Genomic DNA, 20991 nt, shown 5'->3' with positions numbered 1-20991 from the left:
CCAAAATGGAGTTGCCCCGTGGCTCTTGCGGTAATTTCATTTTTGGTGCGCGTCCGATACATGCATCTGGAAAGTAATTTTTAATTTCGGACGCGCACCAAGTGGCATTTGACGCACGGTCATTACCGCTCGGATAGCATGTGAGACTTTAACTCTAGGTCAACGGCTGACGGTAAGACCTTAGACCCAAAATGGATGACCGCCAAATTTGATTTTTCCCACACGTCCATTTTTGGCAAAAATTTTAAAAAGGCCTTTATTTTTTTAAACAGACGTGCTGAAAAATGAACCTGCGCACGGCCAAAACCCACGTCTACGCTACCGCAGGCCGTTTTTCAGTGCACCCTAGTATAAAGACCCCCCTAAGTAATGTAGATCTGTCATATGAGGTGTTCTCCTCAAAGACGGAACGCTTATTAAGCGACAAGTATTCCGAGGCATAACCTTGTTAAATTTTAAAGGCCATACAAGCTCCAAACTAGGTTAACTTGCAAAGAATTCTTTAGCTAATGCTGCTGTTCTTAAACCAGATCTGAACTTTACATTTCAAAATGATCCCAGTACTACAGCGCAGAAGAAGCACAATCCATGGACTGCTGCCCTGCAAAATTTCTCCAAAGACTTCCAAACTGGAGCAGAGTTCGACTTAATGAGCAGCCCAACATCTGGAGCAGCCCCAGAAGAGTAATACGAAGCCTCGTTCAGCTTACCCATTAAAAATCAGACCTGCAGAAATTCTCTAGCCCAGGACAGCAAAGCAGTGAAAACTGCCTTTCCTGTATATCAAGATGTGGTATTTCCAATGGTATTGGTGCTTTATTGCTTTGCAATAAAAAGGGTGTAACACAGCAAAGGGAAGCAACCTGCCCAAAGAAGGGAGGATGAGGTAACTTTGATCAGTTGTCACTTAAGCTATTTTGTGGTCTACCCTGCTTTGCAATAAAAGTTTTGGCTTCTTAACAATGAAAGCACTTCTATCAGTGACTCAAAAAAAAAAAAGAGGTGTTTTTCTTTCACTCTAAAGACAGCACTGCATTTTCTGAAATCCCTGAGAAAACTATTCTAAATCCGTAACGCAATTTAGTTTCTTTTATTTGGTATCGGGAGGGAGGGAAGGAGGGATTAATCCACCCTAGTTCAATAGTAACACATATCACAAAGTCACGGCTCAGAAGCAGTGGCGTAGCAAAGGGGGGGCGGGAGGGGCGGTCCGCCCCGGGTGTCAGCTCAGGGGGGGTGCTTCCTGCCAGCTCCCCCCCCCCCTCGGCGCATCGACACCCCCCGACCAGCTCCCGCACCCTACCTTTAAAAAGAATATCGGAATCCAAGGCGCAGCGCCTCGCGCCTGCCCTGCACGTAAAAGAAATGTGGACCGTCGGGCCTTCCCTCGCTCTGTCTGTCCCGCCCTCCGCTGACGCAACTTCCTATTTCCGCAAGGGCGGGACAGACAGAGCGAGAGAAGGCCCGACGGTCCACATTTCTTTTACGTGCAGGGCAGGCGCGAGGGGCTGCGCCTCGCCTCGGATTCCGACATTCTTTTTAAAGGTAGGGTGTGGGAGCTGGTTGGGGGGTGTCGATGCGCCGAGGGGAGGGGGGATGTCATCGTGCTGCACCCGGGGGGGGGTGCAATGGCAAACCGCCCCGCCCCGGGTGGCAGCCCCCCCTGCTACGCCACTGCTCAGAAGGAAGATCACATATTTCATGGTATTTGCATGTACGAGGCAGCTGCTTTACTGGAAGGAAAGAGTCGGAACAGCAGCAACACCTGTCACTGTTGGACATAGGGAGGCTAATTTTCAAATCTGTTTCCATCAATGGCTTTTATAAACTTGTCCACCCTACAACGCAGGTGAAAGTTTCAGTGCAGTGACATTTTCCCACTCATTCTGGGGGGCCCTTTTACAGAGCGGCGGTAAGCACAACGCGGGCTTACCGCTTGCTCTTCCAGGACTACCGCTGGCCCAACGCAGCTGCCGGAAGAAGTCCCGCCCCGAGCGCACGCCATTCCTGGGGAGAAAAGAAAACCTCCGGAATGGCTTGCACGGCGATAACCCGGCAATAAACACACTCAAGAAAATTATCTGCCAAAAAAATATTGCCCCATCTCTCGCCTGCCCTCCCACCATCGTCCGGTCTCTTTCCTCCAATCCTACGTAAGTATTGCCATACTAGGAAAGACCAAAGGTCCATCAAGCCCAGTATCCTGTTTCCAACAGTGGCCAATCAAGTTCACTAATACCTGGCAAGATCCCAAAAAAGTACAAAACATTCTACTATCAAGTACAACCTCATTTCATTTCCCCTTACCCCACCATCACCTCATCTCTTTCTCTGTGTCACCCGCCCCAACATCAACGAGCAACAGCACCATTACCCCCCTCCCACCCCAATATTCATTCCTTCACCTGCACCTCTGCCGGACTACTACTCAACAAGAAATACCTTCCCCTCCGTGCATCCCACCCGTTCCCTCACTTGCTCACTCTGCCTGCTGGCCGCCAACTCTCTGACTTTGTAGTTCCAAAGAAAGAGAAATAGCGGGACCATAGCTCTCTGTGCACCACTAGCGGCTCTGCAGGTCACACCCCCTATGATGTAACTTCCTGTTCTGGAGGGTGAGATCAACAGAGCTGCTGCCACTGGTGCTTAGCGGGCTATGGTACCACGGTTTCACATTGTTTGCAGCTACGAAGTTGGAGAGTCGGCGGCCGGCAGGCAGAGTGAGCAAGTGAGGGAGCGGGTGGAACGTACGGGAGGAAGGTCGTGATTTATTGTTGCCTTTCCAGGAAAGCAAGCGGCCAAAGGGAGGAGAAGGTAGTGGTTGGGGCTGGGGAGGCTTAGCCTCACCAAGCCTCTTATATTGGGCGCCTATGTCTCCTTGCTGAGATTTGACATAGATTTTATATAACCGGGTCACCATTCGAAGACAGTCAGCAAGACTTCAGGAGAAAATTTATGATCTCCCCTCAGAGACACACAGTAATCCACCAGCTGTTGCTGAATTTTGTGTTATACTTCTTTCTTAAAACTGTGCAAGGAAATCTGCCTCAACAGACCAGTGCACACTTTTTTCTCCATTCTCCTGCCCAAACACGGCCCTCACTTAAAATCCATGTCACTGATGTGCGTCTGTAGGAGGTCATCTTGAAAAATGTAAAAAAAAAAAATGTGTTCTTCACAGCAAACGTTCTGCATAATATTATTTTAAAAATTCTGTTTTGCAACTATGTATTAACCGGATGGAAAGCAACCTCATACTCTCGTATACATATAGGGAAAATATGCCTGCGTTATCAGCAAAACTGTAGAACACGATGCCTGGAGCTCAAGCAAATCAGTTCTTTATGTCAAGCTACACCTGCTGTTCACTGCCTTGGGTGAACCTTCTCCAACACGTGGTTAATAAACCCTAAATCAATTTATAAAATCTTTGCTGCTTTAGGAGAGAGTGTTCCCAATGTAAAGCAAGAAGGCAGGGCAATCTGCAAGATTCAATATGGTGCAGAAAATGGCAGACCAAATGAAATCCGTCCATGAAATTTAAAAACTAGGGGTCGTGTTCCCGTCATATCTCCCCCCCATAACCCCTCAGAAGTCACCGCCCCTTTCCAGTTTTATTCTTCCCGCTCTGGCGGTCAGACCCGTTGATAAATCGTTAGTGCAGCTCTCGCGTTTATTTTTTTCTTTTGTTATTTTTCTAATCTCTCTTTCTCTCAAAAATTATCAAACAATTTAATTTAGCAGCCCTCCTCTTCCCGACCATGTCGGCGAAGAAACATGGATTTAAAAGCTGCTCACGCTGTACCAATAAAATGTCCCTCACAGACCCGCATGACCTGTGCGTCCACTGCCTAGGCACGACGCACTTAGACTCCAGCTGTGAGAAATGTGCAGCCATGCTCCCTCGGACGAGGCAGATAAGACATTTGAAACTGAAAGCAGTACAGGACTTACCTCAGCAGTCGGGTAAGAAAGCCAAGAGTAAAAAAACGGCACTGTGAGGAACCCCCGGAGAGTGCCTTGCCTAGCAAAAGGCAACAGTCTCTGCCACCACAACTCCAACTAGTTGTCGGTGCTCAGACTCAACCCCAGCAAGCACCATCTGCTGAGAAAAACCAGCATGGTCGTTCTGGTGTAGATGCCCATAATATTCCTAAAAACACTAGCGCACCTTTGTAAGCAGGTACCTAGGTGTACAATACAGTCGTGTTTCGCCAACAATACAGCTGCATCGGGGGCATAAAAACCACAAGTTAGAAAACTCATAAGCTTCTAAAAGAAATACACAACTTCCCATGCAAATAAATGAATACATAACTGCAACTTGAATAAGTGTAAATAATATACTGTGAGACATATTATTAAAAAAAACTGTTTGTTCATTGGCTGACAGCTTGTTTGTGTTTCATGCTGATTGGATATATTTTTCTGTTAGTGTCTGATGTCACCAGTTATAAGAGGTAGCCATTTTGATTGCTAAGTAAGCCAAGTGTGAGCAGCTAGTCATTTTAGCACTCTGAAAACAGTAAGTTTTGCTGCATATATTTTGAGATTTTATACTTTGGGGCACCACCTAATTTTCTTTGCTTTTCTTGACAGCCCCGGTACTTTGGACCCTGATGCAGCAGTAAAGAATGTGCTTATGTGAAACGCTGGCCATCGTTGGTCCTGGGGGACTGAGAAACTGGCTGGGCTGCTTTCTAAGTTAAGTGTGCCTTTTTGAGAAATGTTTTGGCTTGTCAATGATAATGAACACTGTTATGTGTAAAGTACACAGTATAAGGAAGGTTTTTTGCTGATGATGAAGAGTAGATCATGATTTGATCAATTTAGCTCTATAAGTTGGATGACTGGGAGCTCTTTGAGGCCTTTCCCTTCCTAGTTTGGTTAATTACCAGCTTTATCTCAATCTTCATCTTCCCAATTGCAAAGGCCTCAAATACAAAACCTACTACGCATCCAACTTCCCCGTTATAGGCAGCAAACTCTGGAATGCAATACCTCGACACATTCGAACAACCAATGCACATCTACCGTTCCGAAAGCTGCTGAAAACTTAGCTCTTCAAACAAGCCTACCCAAACAACCCAACTTAATTCTCGAACCTAATCCATACCACTAGCACTATCCATACTCCAATCCTCTCCCCCAAGTCTCTTCCACTCTCTATAACTGGGTTATCTCTGTGATACTTTGTTCCATACTTTGTATTATCTCTGTGATACTTTGTACCGTACCTTGTAAGCTGCACTGAACCTGCTATCGAGCGGGGTATAAATGCTACAAATAAATAAATACATACTGTTTTGTTTATTTGGACAGTGGGGTATTTTATCTGGAAAGTATATTGTGTGTCACCATACCCATTTTCGATGTTGTAGAATAGCCATACTGGTTTAGACCAATGGTCCATCCAGCAGTATCCTGCTTCCAAGAGTGACCAATCAGGGTCACAAGTACCTGGTGAAGTCCCAAAGAGTAGAATGATTCCGGAATACCAAAGAGTAGCAAGATTCCATGCTACTGATCCTAGGAACTTGCCCAGACCTTTTTAAACCCAGATAAGCTAACCATTGTTAGCACATCCTCTAGCAATGAGTTCCATTGCTTGACTATTCGTTGAGTGAAATAAATATTTCCTCCTATTTGTGTTAAAAGTATTAACATGTAATTTTCCTGAGCATAAAAAAAATCAATTCGCGTTTACCCGTTCTACACCACTCAGAAGTTTGTAAGCTCTCTCTTTTCCAAGCTGAAGAGCCCTAACCTCTTTAGCCTTTCATCATATGAGAGGGGTTCCATTCCCATTAACATTTTGGTCACCCTTCTTTAAACATTTTCTAATTCCACTTCCTTTTTTTTTCTAGATACAGCGACCAGAAATGCAATAACACTCAAGATGAAATCACACTAGAGTGATACAGAGGCAATTATAATATTCTTTGTCTTCTTTTCTATCTCTTCCCTAATAATTCCTAACATTCTGTTTGCTTTTTTGGCCACCACTGCACAATAGACAGAAGATTTCAGCGTATTGTCTATGACGATACATGTTCTAAAAAACACGAGAAATAAACATCCATATATGACATACCAACTTGGATGTCCTTTCTAAAATGTCATGTCACACAGCCAGTGTATATATTGTTCCTTCAACATTTTAGCATGCATTTTGTGTTTCCCAGTAACGAAGGGGAAGGAGAGGGGTTATAGCATTTTGCAACCCCACTATGCACTCTGGGTCTTCTGCATTTGTTCATAGGCCAGTAAACAAGAAAGAAACAAGTAAACTGAAGCCAAATAATTCATGTTAAACTGATCAACTTATACCCACTTGAAAGCAATCTGTTTTTACTTATCAATTCCCTTGGTAGACAACTCAGAACAGCGTGAGTGAGAATTAGAGTAATACTGTATTCTTTGCCATTCAAAAATCGTGGGAGTTGGTGCCAGGGCTTCTCTCCTTTCTATTTTAAAAACTGCATCCCTTTGAAAGTCTTAAGACGTGATTTGAGGTATCTACAGCTGTTCCTAATATTTTGACCGCTAGATCTCCCATCTTGCTTGACTAAATATATACGTAGAGTGCCAAATATGTTGCGTGCAAGTTTAAACCAAGGCTGCTGCTGCTTCTACCTACGAGTATTAATGTTCTACTCAACAACTAATGATTGTGGTTTCTGTTCTAAAGCTAACCATCTTGAATTGTCTTGGTATACTAGGAAGCATACATCAATTGTGTCGTTTTAATGCAGAGCTTTCAACTCGTTGGCTCAAGGCATGGGTCTCAGACTTTACTGTTGGGTGCTAAGTTTGCAGGGTTGAAGAAGTAGTTTGGAAGCACACAGGACCCATGGGGTACAGCTGGGGAAGGCCCAGTCAGTGGGTTTAGAGCCCCCATTACTTGTAACAATACTTCAGTAAGGAAAAACACTCACAAAGAATGCATTATGTCCTACACACTCTACATCTGGAAGAAGATTAGTAGTTCTCTTGGAACCGTGGGTAAAGAGGTTTATCCTCCACCTTGCCAAAAATCCTAAAATCTCATAGTGCCCCAATTTTCCCTGTGATGAGACATTGGCAGGGCCATGGATTACTCCTAATATGCATAAATATCTTATGAGTTGGGGTATGTCATGAGTAGAGAATGTATAACTAATATCCAACTTCTTGTAGAGGAAATCTGAGAAACATTGATAATCAAATGACGACCCGACACGGCCGTGTTTCGGCATCAAAGCCTGCCTCAGGGGTCAAATAAATCTATACGGAAATAAAATAAATTGACAATTACAATTAAGACAAAAAAATAAAATTGAAACAATCATAATGGAAAGTACGTAAACCATAGTGACATATATAGAAAGAACAATTCTTAATATTGTATGGATTGAACATGAAAAAAATCTAGTGTAACATGCTCTCATACAGTTTGACTCTACGGCTGACTGGGTTAAATTATTTTTATTGTAAAACATAATATCTAGAGAGTAAGTCTTATTACTGTTAAATATGAATCTCGTGTTCGTGCCTGATGCAACAATGATACGAATGCTCAACCATGTTTGTCACAGCACGGGAAAGTAAAATACTATATGGGTTAAGCCTCGCAGAGAGTCACTTATGAGCCATCCAACTATTCCTGCTTGATGAAAGAGCTCCGTTTCTGAATTTTTTTGTCTTTTGCAGAGCTCATGAGGAAGTCATCTTTCAGTACACAACCGTTCTAATTGCTAAATACTTCATGCTGTGAATTTACAGATGTTCCGTGAATCAGGTCATAACACACAGAACAGGAAGTATCCACTGCCAGGTCCTTGGGTTTACAGACCAGCAAAAAATGTTAAAACATGTAAGGGATCAGTCCAGGTGCTAGAAGTCAGAGTGCTGAATCTCTTGGAAGAACACACTCTCTTTAGGGATAAACTTTTGCTGATCATGTCAAAGCACTCAAAATGTAAATGGCTTGTCATCTTTTGGAGGAGAGGGGGGAAAAGAAAGGGGACTTCGGGGAACATAAGGAAGGTTTTCAAAGTTCTAGGGGCTCGTGGAAGCCTGAAAAGTTCTCCCAAAAGAAAGCGAGAGAAAATGTAGGGAAAGGAGAGGGTAAAGTGGCCAAGAAGCAGGAGAAACCAGTTAAAAATTGACTTGGGACTGCAAAGGAGCAGAAGGAAACATCAGGCCAAAAAAACCCAAACGGAACGTTTTCAAAGTCATGGTACAGCGTTTTAATGCACAGAATTGCCCAGCTCACATGGTCCACCTATGTTCCACCCATGTGTACATCCCCTATGGCACATAGGTACTTACTTTATGGAATAGCATCTAGTGCATACAGATGGCTAATTATTAATTTAATGGATCCTTTGGTGCCCCTTTATAGAATTGGCCCCGCTAGACCACGGGGATTCTGTATCAGCAATTCAGTGGCATAGCCAGACCAGTATTTTGGATGAGCCCAGAGTTAACTAAGACGGGCCCTTCCACACCACGCCCCCCCCCCCCCCCCCACACACACACACACACACCAGAGATCTACAAGTTTAGCGGGTTTTTTTCACCTACCTCATCAACCTCTCTCGCCCTCCGCAGCATCTCGGCATCTGCCTGCCCGTCGCTGAGCCCAATCATTCCCCCGGTGTACCTTACAGGAGTCCCCTGCGCCTGCAGTGATCCATTGTTGTTGCCTGCACTGGCCCAGCAGGCTTCCATCAGCTGGATCCCGCCAGAAAGGAAGCAGGAAATGTCATCAGCAAGAGCGGGACAAGGACGGTGGAAGCCAGTGGAGCCAGCAATAATGGATCACTGAAGGCACGGAGACGCCTGTAAAGTACACCGGAGAGGGACGGGTTTCAGCGATGGGCAGGCAGATGCCGGAGTGCCTCGGAGGAAGACAGACATCAATATGAGGTTCAGCCACTGGGTGGGCCTGAGACCAAGGATGGGTGGGCCTGTGCCCACCCAGGCCCACCCGTAGCTATGCCACTGCAGCAATTCCTGATATAGAATAGAGTGTAAGTCCGCATTGACGAGCCTAATTTTAGACATGAGCACTTCCGCTAGCTCAATGGCTGGCGCAAATGCTCTCTCCTAACTGTAGGTAGTTAGGCGCATAAATGCTAGAAATATCTAACCAGCTCATGTAACTGCCTGACCTGCCCATGCCCCTCTCACTTGCACTCCCCCCTTGCAGCTGCATGTAATGGATTTTGAGCATGCAAATTATAGACTAGCGACTAATGGTAGTTACACATGTAGCTTCTAATTAACAGCAATTAAGAACAATTATAGCCAATAAAATGGTCATTAATGTTAAAAAAAATTCAAAGCATCACTGAAAACATGGCTTTTTCAGCAAGCATTTAACACTACATGAGGTATATTTGTTCTCCCTCCAGGTTCCTGCAATACTCCCCCCCTCTTGCTTTCTTCTTCCCCCTCACTATTGTACATAAGCTTGAATGATCGGGTTATCGTGCTCACTGTCCTATCCGATATTGTAGTTCCTTTCTGTTTTCGCCGTGTTTTTAGAATCGTACACCGCTGTGATCTGCCAGTTAGTTAATGGCAGTATAGGAAACCTAAATAAACTATAAACTATAATTAGCACTGAATTATTTAATTTAATTACACACACAATTGACACTATGTGCAAATTTGCACACTAAGGACTAGATCTATAAAATAATGAGTGGAGTTGAAAGGGTAGATGTGAAGCGTAAGTTTACGCTTTCCAAAAATACTAGGACTAGGGGGCATGCGATGAAGCTACAATGTAGTAAATGTAAAGCGAATCACAGAAAACATTTCTTCACTCAATGTGTAATTAAACTCTGGAATTCGTTGCCAGAGTATTTGGTAAAGGCAGTTAGCTTAGCGGAGTTGAAAAAAGGTTTGGACGGCTTCCTAAAGGAAAAGTCCATAGACCCTTATTAAATGGACTTGGGGAAAATCCACTATTTCTGGGATAAGCAGTATAAAATGTTTTGTACATTTTTGGGATCTTGCCGGGTATTTGTGACCTGGATTGGCTACTGTTGGAAACAGGATGCTGGGCTCGATGGACCTTTGGTCTTTCCCAGTAAGGCAATACTTATGTACTTATATAGATTCAATATTTGGGCACCAAAAAAATGCACACCGAACGCTATTCTATATATGGCTCCCAAACTGTTTATGGGGGCCAGGATCCAAGCCCAACCTTGGGCACAAGGATTTACACCAAGTGAAACCTGATGTCAACCCTCACGAATACATTAGGCGCAAATTCCCTGAATTCTATCATTTCCGCATGCATCTTTAGTGAATGCCCTGACCTGTCCGTGCCCCTCCCATGGCCACACCCCCTTTTTAGCTGCACGCTAAAAGCTTTATGTGCACATCTTTATAAAACAGTGCTTAGCAAGATGCATGTGCAAATCCAAATTGTTGTTATTTAGTGCCAATAATCAATTGTTAGCACCCAAATATTGGCTCTAACTGGCTCGCTGCTCAATTAAATTGTGCATGTAAATTGAACGCATGCCCAAATTTGCATGTGCAATCTTGAGTGCCATATATAGAATCCAGGGACGTGTCAATTTGAGCATGCAAATTTACAGAATAAGGGGGTAAATGTGCATCTCAACATTTACGTGTTACTGGGGTTGATTCTGGGAACCTGTTTTATAAAGGCACATAGACACCTGTGTTGTATTTATAAGAGGCTTAAAAAGAAGTACCTATGTGGAGGAGTGTCCTAGTGGTTAGACCACCAGTCTTGCAATCCAGAGGTGGCCGGTTCAAATCCCACTGCTGCTCCTTGTGATCTTGGGCAAGTCACTTAACCCTCCATTGCCTCAGGTACAAACTTAGATTGTGAGCCCTCCTGGGACAGAGAAATATCCAGAGTACCTGAATGTAACTCATCTTGAGCTACTACTGAAAAAGGTGTGAGCAAAATCTAAATAAATAAAGATTCCATTCGGAATCTCAAAAAATAGCAACATTCCATGTAGAACCCCAAAGAATATCAAGATTCTGGAATCCTAAAGAGTGACAAGATTCCATTCAGAATCTCAAAGTGTAGCAACATTCCATGTAGAACCCCAAAGAGTAACAAGATTCTTTGGGGTGGAGGAGTGGCCTAGTGGTTAGTGCACCATCCTTGCAATCCAGAGGTGGGTGGTTCAAATCCCACTGCTGCTCCTTGTGCACTTAATCCTCCATAGCCTCAGGTACAAACTTAGATTGTGAGCCCTCCTGGGACAGAGAAATAGCCAGAGTACCTGAATGTAACTCACCTTGAGCTACTACTGAAAAAGGTGTGAGCAAAATCTAAATAAATATGTTGCTTCTTGGAGATAGATTTCCTCGTATAAAATTACCCTGGTGATTTTGCCTATCCTAGAAATTTTATTACTCTGTCCTTTGATTTCAGATGTGCTCTTTTTCTTTTCTTTTTTTTACTTTTCATTTATAATATTCAACAAATCATTACATCCCAAGAATTAGCTATTAGATGGTATCAGCAAATATAGCAAAGATGAAAACACTCATGACAATGAGAAGAAAATAGGAATAAAGAAAATTGAGTCTAACTTAGGGGTCCTTTTACCAAGGTGCACCAAAAAATGGCCTGCGCTGGTGTAGACGCATACATTGGGCGCACGCAGGTCCATTTTTCAGCACGTTTGCAAAAAAAAAAAAAAAGCCCTTTTTGGGGGCCAAAAACGGACGTGCAGCAAATGGAAATTGGTGCACGTCCATTTTGGGCCTGAGACCTTACTGCCACCCGTTGACCTAGCGGTAAGGACTCATGCAGTAATCGGCATGCGTATAATGCCGATTACAGCCCGCTTGGCGCCACGTGCTGGAAAACAAAAAATATTTCCCAGCGCACATAGCGGACACGTGTCAAAAATGAAATTACCCCCCGGGCCACGCGGTAGCCGGGCGGTAGGTCAAAACTGATGTGCGTAGGATGTGCGTACGCGCCTGCACGGCTTAGTAAAATGGCCCCCTTAGTCCACAAATAGTTGAGCCAGGATACAAGGAAATATAAACCTTAAGAAAATACTCATTACCACAAGATTAATTACAAGCAGCAAGAAAAAGACGACCTCAAAATGTGCTTATTTGTAAAAATTTTGCCACTTGGTTTACCCAGTACAATTCTAATGGCCAGATAAGGTGGAGAAAGTTTACCCAGGAGAAGAGAATAGATCAGCCCCTGCTTTCAACAGACAAAACATTATTAATCCCTCAGCTAGACTGTAAGGGCAATGTTTAAGCCAAACCTCATCTTCCAATAAAAATAGAAGACAAAAGTTACATATTCTCAACAACAACAAAAAAAACGTTTAGAAAAGTTCAGGTTCACACAGGTGATTCATCCAATCAGCAGCGAAGAAAGATGCACCCTTAACCCCAAACACTTGAGTTGTCAATAGGCCATTGTTAAGGCAATGACTTTTCTCAAACGCACTTCCTGCAAATCAGGTCAGCTTGAAGACCGTCTTTGTTCTCAGATGGTCCTCTCTTTCACACCATAGGCAGATGCATCATAAATAAGCCTCTTTGCTTTTTCTCATGGCATTCCTGCTCAAGGTATGGCTTGGGACAGGATTTTAAGAAAACATGCCATTCACCTCGATTACTTGATGTTGTTGCCAAAAAAATGCCACTGCCAAAGGGAAACGAAAAAGGGGCAGAAACCAAATCCTCCAAAGGAAGATATCGGTTGCTTCTAGCAACCTTTGTCTCTCCTGGACACCTTTGCTCTACTGTCTGGTCGGTGACGACCATCAGGTGCTCTCAGGCCACCAACTGGTGTGATTGCTGGGATAAACTAAATATTTGTGTACGCATTTAAAACATTTGTATATCATCAATCACAATAAGTTCTAGACAGGACAAAATCCAACATCAAAAATACCCAAACTGAATAATACACATAAATATCACTGTACAATGCATAAAATCCTTCTTTTTATCAATCAGCCTGCTTTGACGTTCAACTCTGTTCCATTCCAGCTCCCCTTGTTCAAAGTGCCAAAATATTGGGGGTTATCATCGACTCAGCGCTTTCTTTTGCTCCACAGACATTCGCTGTGGTTAAACGTTCATTTTTCAAACTACGCGTCATTTGTTCTATTAAAACTCTCTTACATCCTCCAGCAATCAATGTTCTCCCTTGTTATTTGTCAGCTTGACTATTGTAATGCATTATACCAAGGTCTTCGTGTCAAGGATCTCCAATGATTGCAAATAGTGCAAAATACAGCGATTAAACTAATCATAATAAATTTGATTACAACTCACTGGCTTCTATGACCCACCGTATAACCTTCAAATTACTATTCTTTGTTTATAAAATTCATACCACTGGCGAACCACCCTATCTCATTCTCAACCCTTACTGTCCCCCTCCTGTACACTCAGATCCGCCCACCAGAATCAACTTGTAACCCCGTCTTTTTGAGAAATCAGATGCGATACTATTCCACATTCTATTTTGTCTGTTCAAGGTCTCGAACTTCGGAATAAACTACCAGCTCATTTGTATCTATCATCCTCTCTATCTAAATTTTAAACTGATCTAAAAACCTTTCTGTTCATAGACGCCTACAGTTGAATCTTCTCCTATCTTCTCCACGTTGTTGGAGCAGTAGCATCCTGGACATCACAATCCTCACCTCATTTTTGTACTTCCCCCCCCCACCCCAGCTTTCCTGTCATCATTGTAGTTCCTTCCCTTTTCCCTCACAGTCGGTTGTTATCGCACTCCCTATCTTCTCTTATTTTTCTATTGTATGCCGTTCAGATATTATTTGATGGGTAGGGTATATGCCTTTAATAAACCTAGAAGTAATGGAAGGCCAGCATACACCACATTACCATAGATTATAATTGGTGTTAATTGGAACTGATTTGCATTTAGCCATGTAACTACCATGAGTAACTATTCTACAAACCGTGCACACAAAATCCAAAACGCACAAGAGCAAGGGGGCGTGGACCTGGTAGAGGCGTGCCTAGAACTTACACACGCAGGTTACAGAATACCATCAGTTAAGCACCTAACTACCCATCAGTTAGAAGTGAGCATTTAAACCAGCCTTTCAGCTGGAATTAGTGCTCGAGCCTAAAGTTAGGCATGTAACTTCAGACTTGCGTTAATAGTCTGTAACGACAATTACATCCCTAATTGCCAATACAAAATTCAAGCTTAATTCACAGCATCTAAGCACCTAACTTTAAGCAAACTATAGGGAATTACCTCCTGTATATGTTACTCTGGTGAAGCTGAGATCGGTTAAGAAGAGACCCCATATGTCAAGTCTACAGACAGATCAATGTGCAGCCTAGAAGCAGCAGGAAGGCAAAACATACCACAGAAAAGCCCCAATCCAAATGAGTATTTTCATAAATGTGCTGGCAGGCTTCGGACCTAAGAAAGTTAACAGAGAACAGTCAAAACGTCCTCAGCAAGCAGGTGTGCTGCACACAGCTGGGTAGCAAAGCAATCTACTGCAGTGCCATCTGCTGCTTGATTTGTACCAGAAGGATCGCTTTCTGCAATGCACGCTATATCCATTGCATCCCAGACATGAAAAGATCTCCACAGCTGTAACACCGCCCAACTACATGGGCCAAATCTTAGCCACCTGCTCTTGCACAGACATCACCATCTTTGTGGGGAGGGAGGGTGGTCTGTCAGCAACGCACAATCTCCATTTAACTTTTAAGATTTCTTCAACGCCTCAAGCCTGCTTGTTATGCGCGTTGGATGCTCACTTCTCAGCATTCCGACTACCCCACGAAGGAGTTTGGTGACCGACAATACTTTTAATCCTTAATCCTTGTCATCCTGCTATCCGTATAGATTGTTGAGACGCATGTCAGAGGGTGACGGAGGGAGGCGATTAACTAGCTTTCCAATTAGGGCAACAGCTTTTAGACAAGATGGCATTGAAAAGGCAACATACAAAGCTTGTATTCCAGTGTGAATTCAAGGCAGTAACACACAGCAAAATACTTCCAAACTCTTGAGGGTTTCTTTTACTAAGCTGTAGTAAAACGTGGCGTCAGCACACCCTTACGTGGATTTTAACCACGCAATAAGGCCATACGTACCACATCTGGAAAATGTCTGATTTTCTATCACTGATGACCAAAGACCAGTGAACTTCACCAAGTGTGTTTTCATTAATTATTGCTAATTAAAGTTTTTCTAAGAGACTTCTTTGGCTCTGCACTGGTCTTTGGTCATCTCCGCTGTGTGTGGCTTCTTTTTCCTACCCGTGGGGATTGCTCCTTCATTTGTTTTTTTTTTAAGTGCTAATGTTGCCAATAGAAAGAATTACCACGTAAGCACTTACCATCACTTATGTGGTAGGTGCGGTAATCCTCCACTAACCAGTTACCGTACGGTAATGTAGATGTGCAGATTAGCGCATAACAGAACATAAGAACAGAGTAGCTATACTGGGTCAGACCAACGGTCCATCTACTCCAGTATCCTGTTTTCCAAACAGTGGCCAAGCCAGGTCACAAGTACCTGGCAGAAACCCAAATCGTGGCAACATTCCAGAACCCCAAAGAGTAACAAGATTCCGGAATCATAACGAATAGCAAGATTCCATGAAGAATCTCAAAGAGCAGCAAGATTCTGGAACCCTAAAGAGTAGCAACATTCCATGCTACAAATCCCAGGGCAAGCAGTTGCTTCCCATGTCTGTCTTCATAGCAGACTATGGACTTTTCCTCCAGGAATTTGTCCAAACCTTTTTTAAACCCAGATATACTAACCGCTGTTACAACATCCTCCGGCAAAGAGTTCCAGGGCTTAACTATTGGTTGAGTGAAAAAATATTTCCTCCTATTTGTTTTAAAATATTTCCATGTAACTTCCTCGAGTGTCCCCTAGTCTTTGTATTTTTGGAACAAGTAAAAAATCGATTTACTTCTACTCATTCTACACCACTCAGGACTTTGTAGACCTCAATCATATCTCCCCTCATTCGACTTTTCTCCAAGCTGAAGAGCCCTAACCTCTTTAGCCTTTCCTCTTACGAGAGGCATTCCATCCCCTTTATCATGTTGGTCGCTCTTCTTTGAACCTTTTCTAATTCCGCTATAAACATGAACAACTTTTCTCCAACCCCCCCCCCCAACAAAAAAGTAAAAATATTTCTTTTGCACGTGGTTGGTGCACATTGATTTGGAACTTACCGCAGGGCACCCAATTGTGAACTGCAGTAGCCCATTTAAAGCTGTGGTAGGTATGTGCTTAGTAAAAGGACTCCTATGTTGTTTTAAATACAGAGAGAAAATTTTAAAAACAAGAGCATTATTCAGAAGGGATCCAATCTCGCTGGGGGACTCTGGCAAAGAATTCTGAAAACTCATGCAAAAAACCTAAAGGTGAAGGTACAGGTTGTTTCATAACGAACCAATGCAAACAAATATCACAGATCTGAAAGCAAAGGTCTATCTGTACTTAGAATAATAAAGAACAAATTTGTTTTGAGTCCCTGTAGCACAAGCGTTCAGTGATGTTAGGTTTGCCTATCCTCTCTCCTTGAACTTTCTCCCGCAAGTTCCCCGCCCTCTGACAACTTTTTTTTTTCCAGTAGTTTCTGGACATGTTTCAGACCTGGTCAGCACAATGCCGGTCTACCTTCCCAGTCCCTGTAATCTTTCGCTGGTGGAGTGTTAACAATCCAAACTCCGGCAACTCCGTTGCCACTTCTCTTGATATTACAACGCCTCCCTCAGTCCCTCCTCTCCAGGCCAACCAAAAACAAAAAAGGCATTTCCAGTGAGCGGGAAATCAGACTACAGTTTAAAAGTAAACATAACATTATACTGAAAGAAGTTATAGAGTGGTTAGAGCACCGGTCTTGCAATCCAGAGGTGGCTGGTTCAAATCCCGCTGCTGCTCCTTGTGATCTTGGGCAAGTCACTTAACCCTCCATTGCCTCAGGTACAAACTTAGATTGTGAGGCTTCCTGGGACAGAGAAATATCCAGAGTACCTGAATGTAACTCACCTTGAGCTACTACTAAAAAAGGTGTGAGCAAAATCTAAATAAATAAAGATTCTAGAATTCTAAAGAAAAACAAGATTCCATTCAGAATCTCAAAGAATAGCAACATTCCATGTAGAACCCCAAAGAATATCAAGATTCTGGAATCCTAAAGTGACAAGATTCCATGCAGAATCTCCAAACAGTAGCAACATTCCATGTAGAACCCTAAAGAATAACAAGCAGAGGAGTGGCCTAGTGGTTAGAGCACTAGTCTTGCAATCTAGAGGTGGTGGGTTCAAATCCCACTGTTGTTCCTTGTGATCTTGGGCAAGTCACTTAACCCTCCATTGCCTCAGGTACAAACTTAGATTGTGAGGCTTCCTGGGACAGAGAAATATCCAGAGTACCTGAATGTAACTCACCTTGAGCTACTACTGAAAAAGGTGTGAGCAAAATCTAAATAAATAATAATAATAATAATAAAATAATATAATATATAGTCACCCAGAATGGCAGTTAGTTTTAGCAAGACATTTCTTAGCACAATGACATCAGATTTAAATCTGACTTGTAAATTAAAAATGATGCTTTCATAAATGCCTGATGGTGCCTCTTGAAGTGGTGTAGAATAGATTATGGATCAGTTTACTCTATTACAGTATACAAAAAAAGGATGCAATATATAAATTGTACTTATTAACCAGTGCGCTGTTACGTAGCCGAATTGTCTGGATATGGTTTTATTACCAACATGGGTGATCTTAAAACATGTATTATAAATGTAAGCACTTTCAGGCCACACACATGCACACAGCTAAAAGCCCAACTTGCATTTCTCCAACACAAAAATGCTATTTCTTACCCACACAAATTATTACTTGGCTAGAACAAACCACTGCCCATCCCGCTCTTTCCTATACATTAAAAGCTAAATTGATGCTTTGTTCTGAGGGTGTCAGGTCGACAGGTAACAATCAGAACTAACCTTGCTGTCCTCTGTCTCCTTTCTGTCCCCTCGCAACACGTGCTGGAACTTAAGCTGACAAGAGAGCATCGAGTTTGCCCCGGGAAGCTCCAAAGTCCTTGAAGAGCAATGCTGTGCCACCGTCCTGCCGAGATTGGGGATGGGAAGAGCAGTATGAACAGGCTTTGACCCTACAGCTGGCTGCCGTAGCTTTGAGGCAACGCCAAGTTCAGGCATGGCTTCTATATATATAAAAAAAAAAAAAAAAGTCTCTTCTAGGTGCCAAGAAAACTGTTTCTGACCACAGCCTGGCAGGCTGCACCTCAAGTTATTTCCAGAAGAAAAACACTTTCAGACAACAACAGCAGCCCTTCTCTTCAAAACATCTTTGGAAAACAGGAATGGGGGGGTCACAGGCATCTCAAGGTTTCTTCACCGACATCTCTCACCCTCAGTGACTGCTCGCTCAGCCAGTTGCAGTGCTAAGACTGAACACCCCTCTGGGGCGTGAACTTTCTCTGAAGGTAGCTGTCTAGGGTTAAAGAACTCAGAGGTTTGTTTTTCGGTCTCAAACATTCTCTCCCTCCCTCCACCCCAAGCAATCCAGATCTGTGCTTTTCCTTGAATGAATAGTGAGAGAAAGTGTTACTGCAACTGTCAAAATACTGCACAGACCACAATGCTGAAGACGCAGAGTTCGCTTCCTGACTACAGGAATAGCCAGCCCACAATTTAGACATTTTTTTTTGTTTGGGAAAAAAAACACACACACAACTGAGATTTGAGCTTTGGCCAAAGCAAACAGCTGTTGGAAAAGCCTTTTGGTGCGGAAACAATCTTAGCAATGAAGCTGTTCGCCCGATTCATGGCTATTTTTCCACTATAGACAGCGTCCGCTTCCTCACTTATCCCGGGAAACTGGGACCAGTCAGAGCGCAGCTGATGACAGACTCTTGAGTCACGTTTTGTGGGCGAGGATTAGGGATAGCTTAGTTTATTAATTTAACTGCCTTTCATAGATAAAACGCCAAGGTGCTTTACAAAAATGACACGGTCAAAGCAACAACTCAAATGACAGTTCTACACAAACTGAAGCACTGCCTCGGTGCAGAACCCAGAAGGGGTGTAAAATGAGCAAATCACTCAAGACATTTTTGTTACGGAAATACAAATAAAAGAACTGCAAGTACAAACAGAGCAACGTTGAACGAGAAGACCAGTCAACAGGTTAGAAACTCACCCGGCATCAAGAGATGAGTCTCTTCACTAAAGGGTGCTAAACCCTAATATGCAGTTAGCGCAGAAAAAAACAGGCGACCACAAAATGCGCTAAAGCTTTGTGCGCTGTGGATTCCTTTTACTAAGCTGCAGTAAAAGGGGCCCTTGAACTGGGGGCAGCGCGAATATTTTGTCCCTACTACTACTTATCATTTCTATAGCGCTACTAGACGTACGCAGCGCTGTACACGTGAACATGAAGAGACAGTCCCTGCTCGACAGAGCTTACAATCTAATTAGGACAGACAAACAGGACAAATAAGGGATAAGGACAAAGAGAAGCAAGATTCCGGAATCCCACAGTAGCAAGTTTCTGTGCAGAATCCCAAAGAGTATGAAGATTCCGGAATCCCACAGTAGCAAGATTCTGTGCGGAATCCCAAAGAGTACGAAGATTCCGGAATCCCACAGTAGCAAGATTCTATGTGGAATCCCAAAGAGTAACAAGATTCCGGAATCCCAAAGACTATTACTACTTATCATTTCTATAGCACTAGAAGACATATGCAGCGCTGTACATTTGAACATGAAGAGAGAGTCCATCGACAGAGCTTACAATCTAATTAGGACAGACAAACAGGACAAATAAGGGATAAGGACAAAGAGTAGCAAGATTCTGTGCGGAATCCCACAGAGTACGAAGATTCCGGAATCCCACAGTAGCAAGATTCTGTGCGGAATCTCAAAGAGTAGCAAGATTCCGGAATCCCAAAGACTATTACTACTTATTTCTATAGCACTAGAAGACATATGCAGCGCTGTACATTTGAACATGAAGAGACAGTCCCTGCTCAACAGAGCTTACAATCTAATTAGGACAGACAAACAGGACAAATAAGAGATAAAGACAAAGAGAAGCAAGATTCCAGAATCCCAAAGAGTAGCAAGATTCTGGAATCCCAAAGACTACTACTTATCATTTCTATAGCTCTACTAGACGTACGCAGCGCTGTACACTTGAGCATGAAGAGACAGTCCCTGCTCGACAGAGCTTACAATCTAATTAGGACAGAACAACAGGACAAACAAGAGATAAGGGAATATTAAAGTGAGGATGATAAAATCAGGGTTCTGAACAAGTGAATAAGGGTTAGGAGTTAAAAGCAGCATCAAAAAGGTGGGCTTTTAGCTTAGATTTGAAGACGGTCAGAGATGGAGCTTGACGTACCGGCTCAGGAAGTCTATTCCAGGCATGTGGTGCAGCAAGAGAAAAGGAACGGAGTCTGGAGTTAGCGGTGGAGGAGAAGGGTGCAGATAAGAGAGATTTACCCAGTGAACAGAGTCCCCCTTTTACCGCAGCGAGTAAAAAAACTGGAAAAAAAGAAGTGATCGTACAGTAAGTTCACACTTGCCGCATGGCCATTTCGGGGGGGGGGGGCGCACTTACCTCCACCCTCGGATTCTATAGAAGGCGTGCCGAGTTGCACATGTTAAATTGGGTGCCTGCCCAATTTCCGTGCTCAACTTAATTGAGTAACGGAGCCAATCAGCGCTGATAATTGACCGATACCAACCAATTATCAGGACTAATTGGCAATAATTGGAATTTTCACGTGCATCTTTTTTAAGTGTATTCTAAAAAGCGGCGCACGTAAATTCTAATGAGAGTAGGTGAAAAGGGGGCGTGGCCACGGAAGGAGCATGGGCGTGTCAGGAGCATTCCTCAAATTTACACGCGTGATTATAGAATTCAGGGGAACCACGCCTAATTTAGGCACAGCTATCTATACCA

General features: G+C 43.2%; 1 protein-coding gene across 6 annotated transcripts in view; it reads right to left on the bottom strand.

The window, feature by feature from the left end:
• The window catches only part of NAV3 (neuron navigator 3), a 454524-nt gene that overhangs the window by 291062 nt on the left and 142471 nt on the right, over positions 1–20991 (bottom strand). For 4 of the 6 annotated variants that reach the window (XM_030214018.1, XM_030214023.1, XM_030214017.1 and 1 more), the window contains exon 1: positions 18003–18218. The exons of the other annotated variants lie outside the window; for them this stretch is intronic. In XM_030214018.1, the coding sequence (XP_030069878.1) occupies positions 18003–18218 (216 nt within the window). Of the gene's footprint in view, positions 1–18002; positions 18219–20991 lie in introns of those variants that run through there. 6 annotated transcript variants of the gene reach the window in all.

Source organism: Microcaecilia unicolor, chromosome 9 (genome assembly GCF_901765095.1).
Source record: "Microcaecilia unicolor chromosome 9, aMicUni1.1, whole genome shotgun sequence".
Classification (NCBI taxonomy): Eukaryota; Metazoa; Chordata; class Amphibia; order Gymnophiona; family Siphonopidae; genus Microcaecilia; species Microcaecilia unicolor.
The sequence above is the reverse complement of the archived record's forward strand: the minus strand, read 5'-3'. Positions and strand labels throughout refer to the sequence as shown.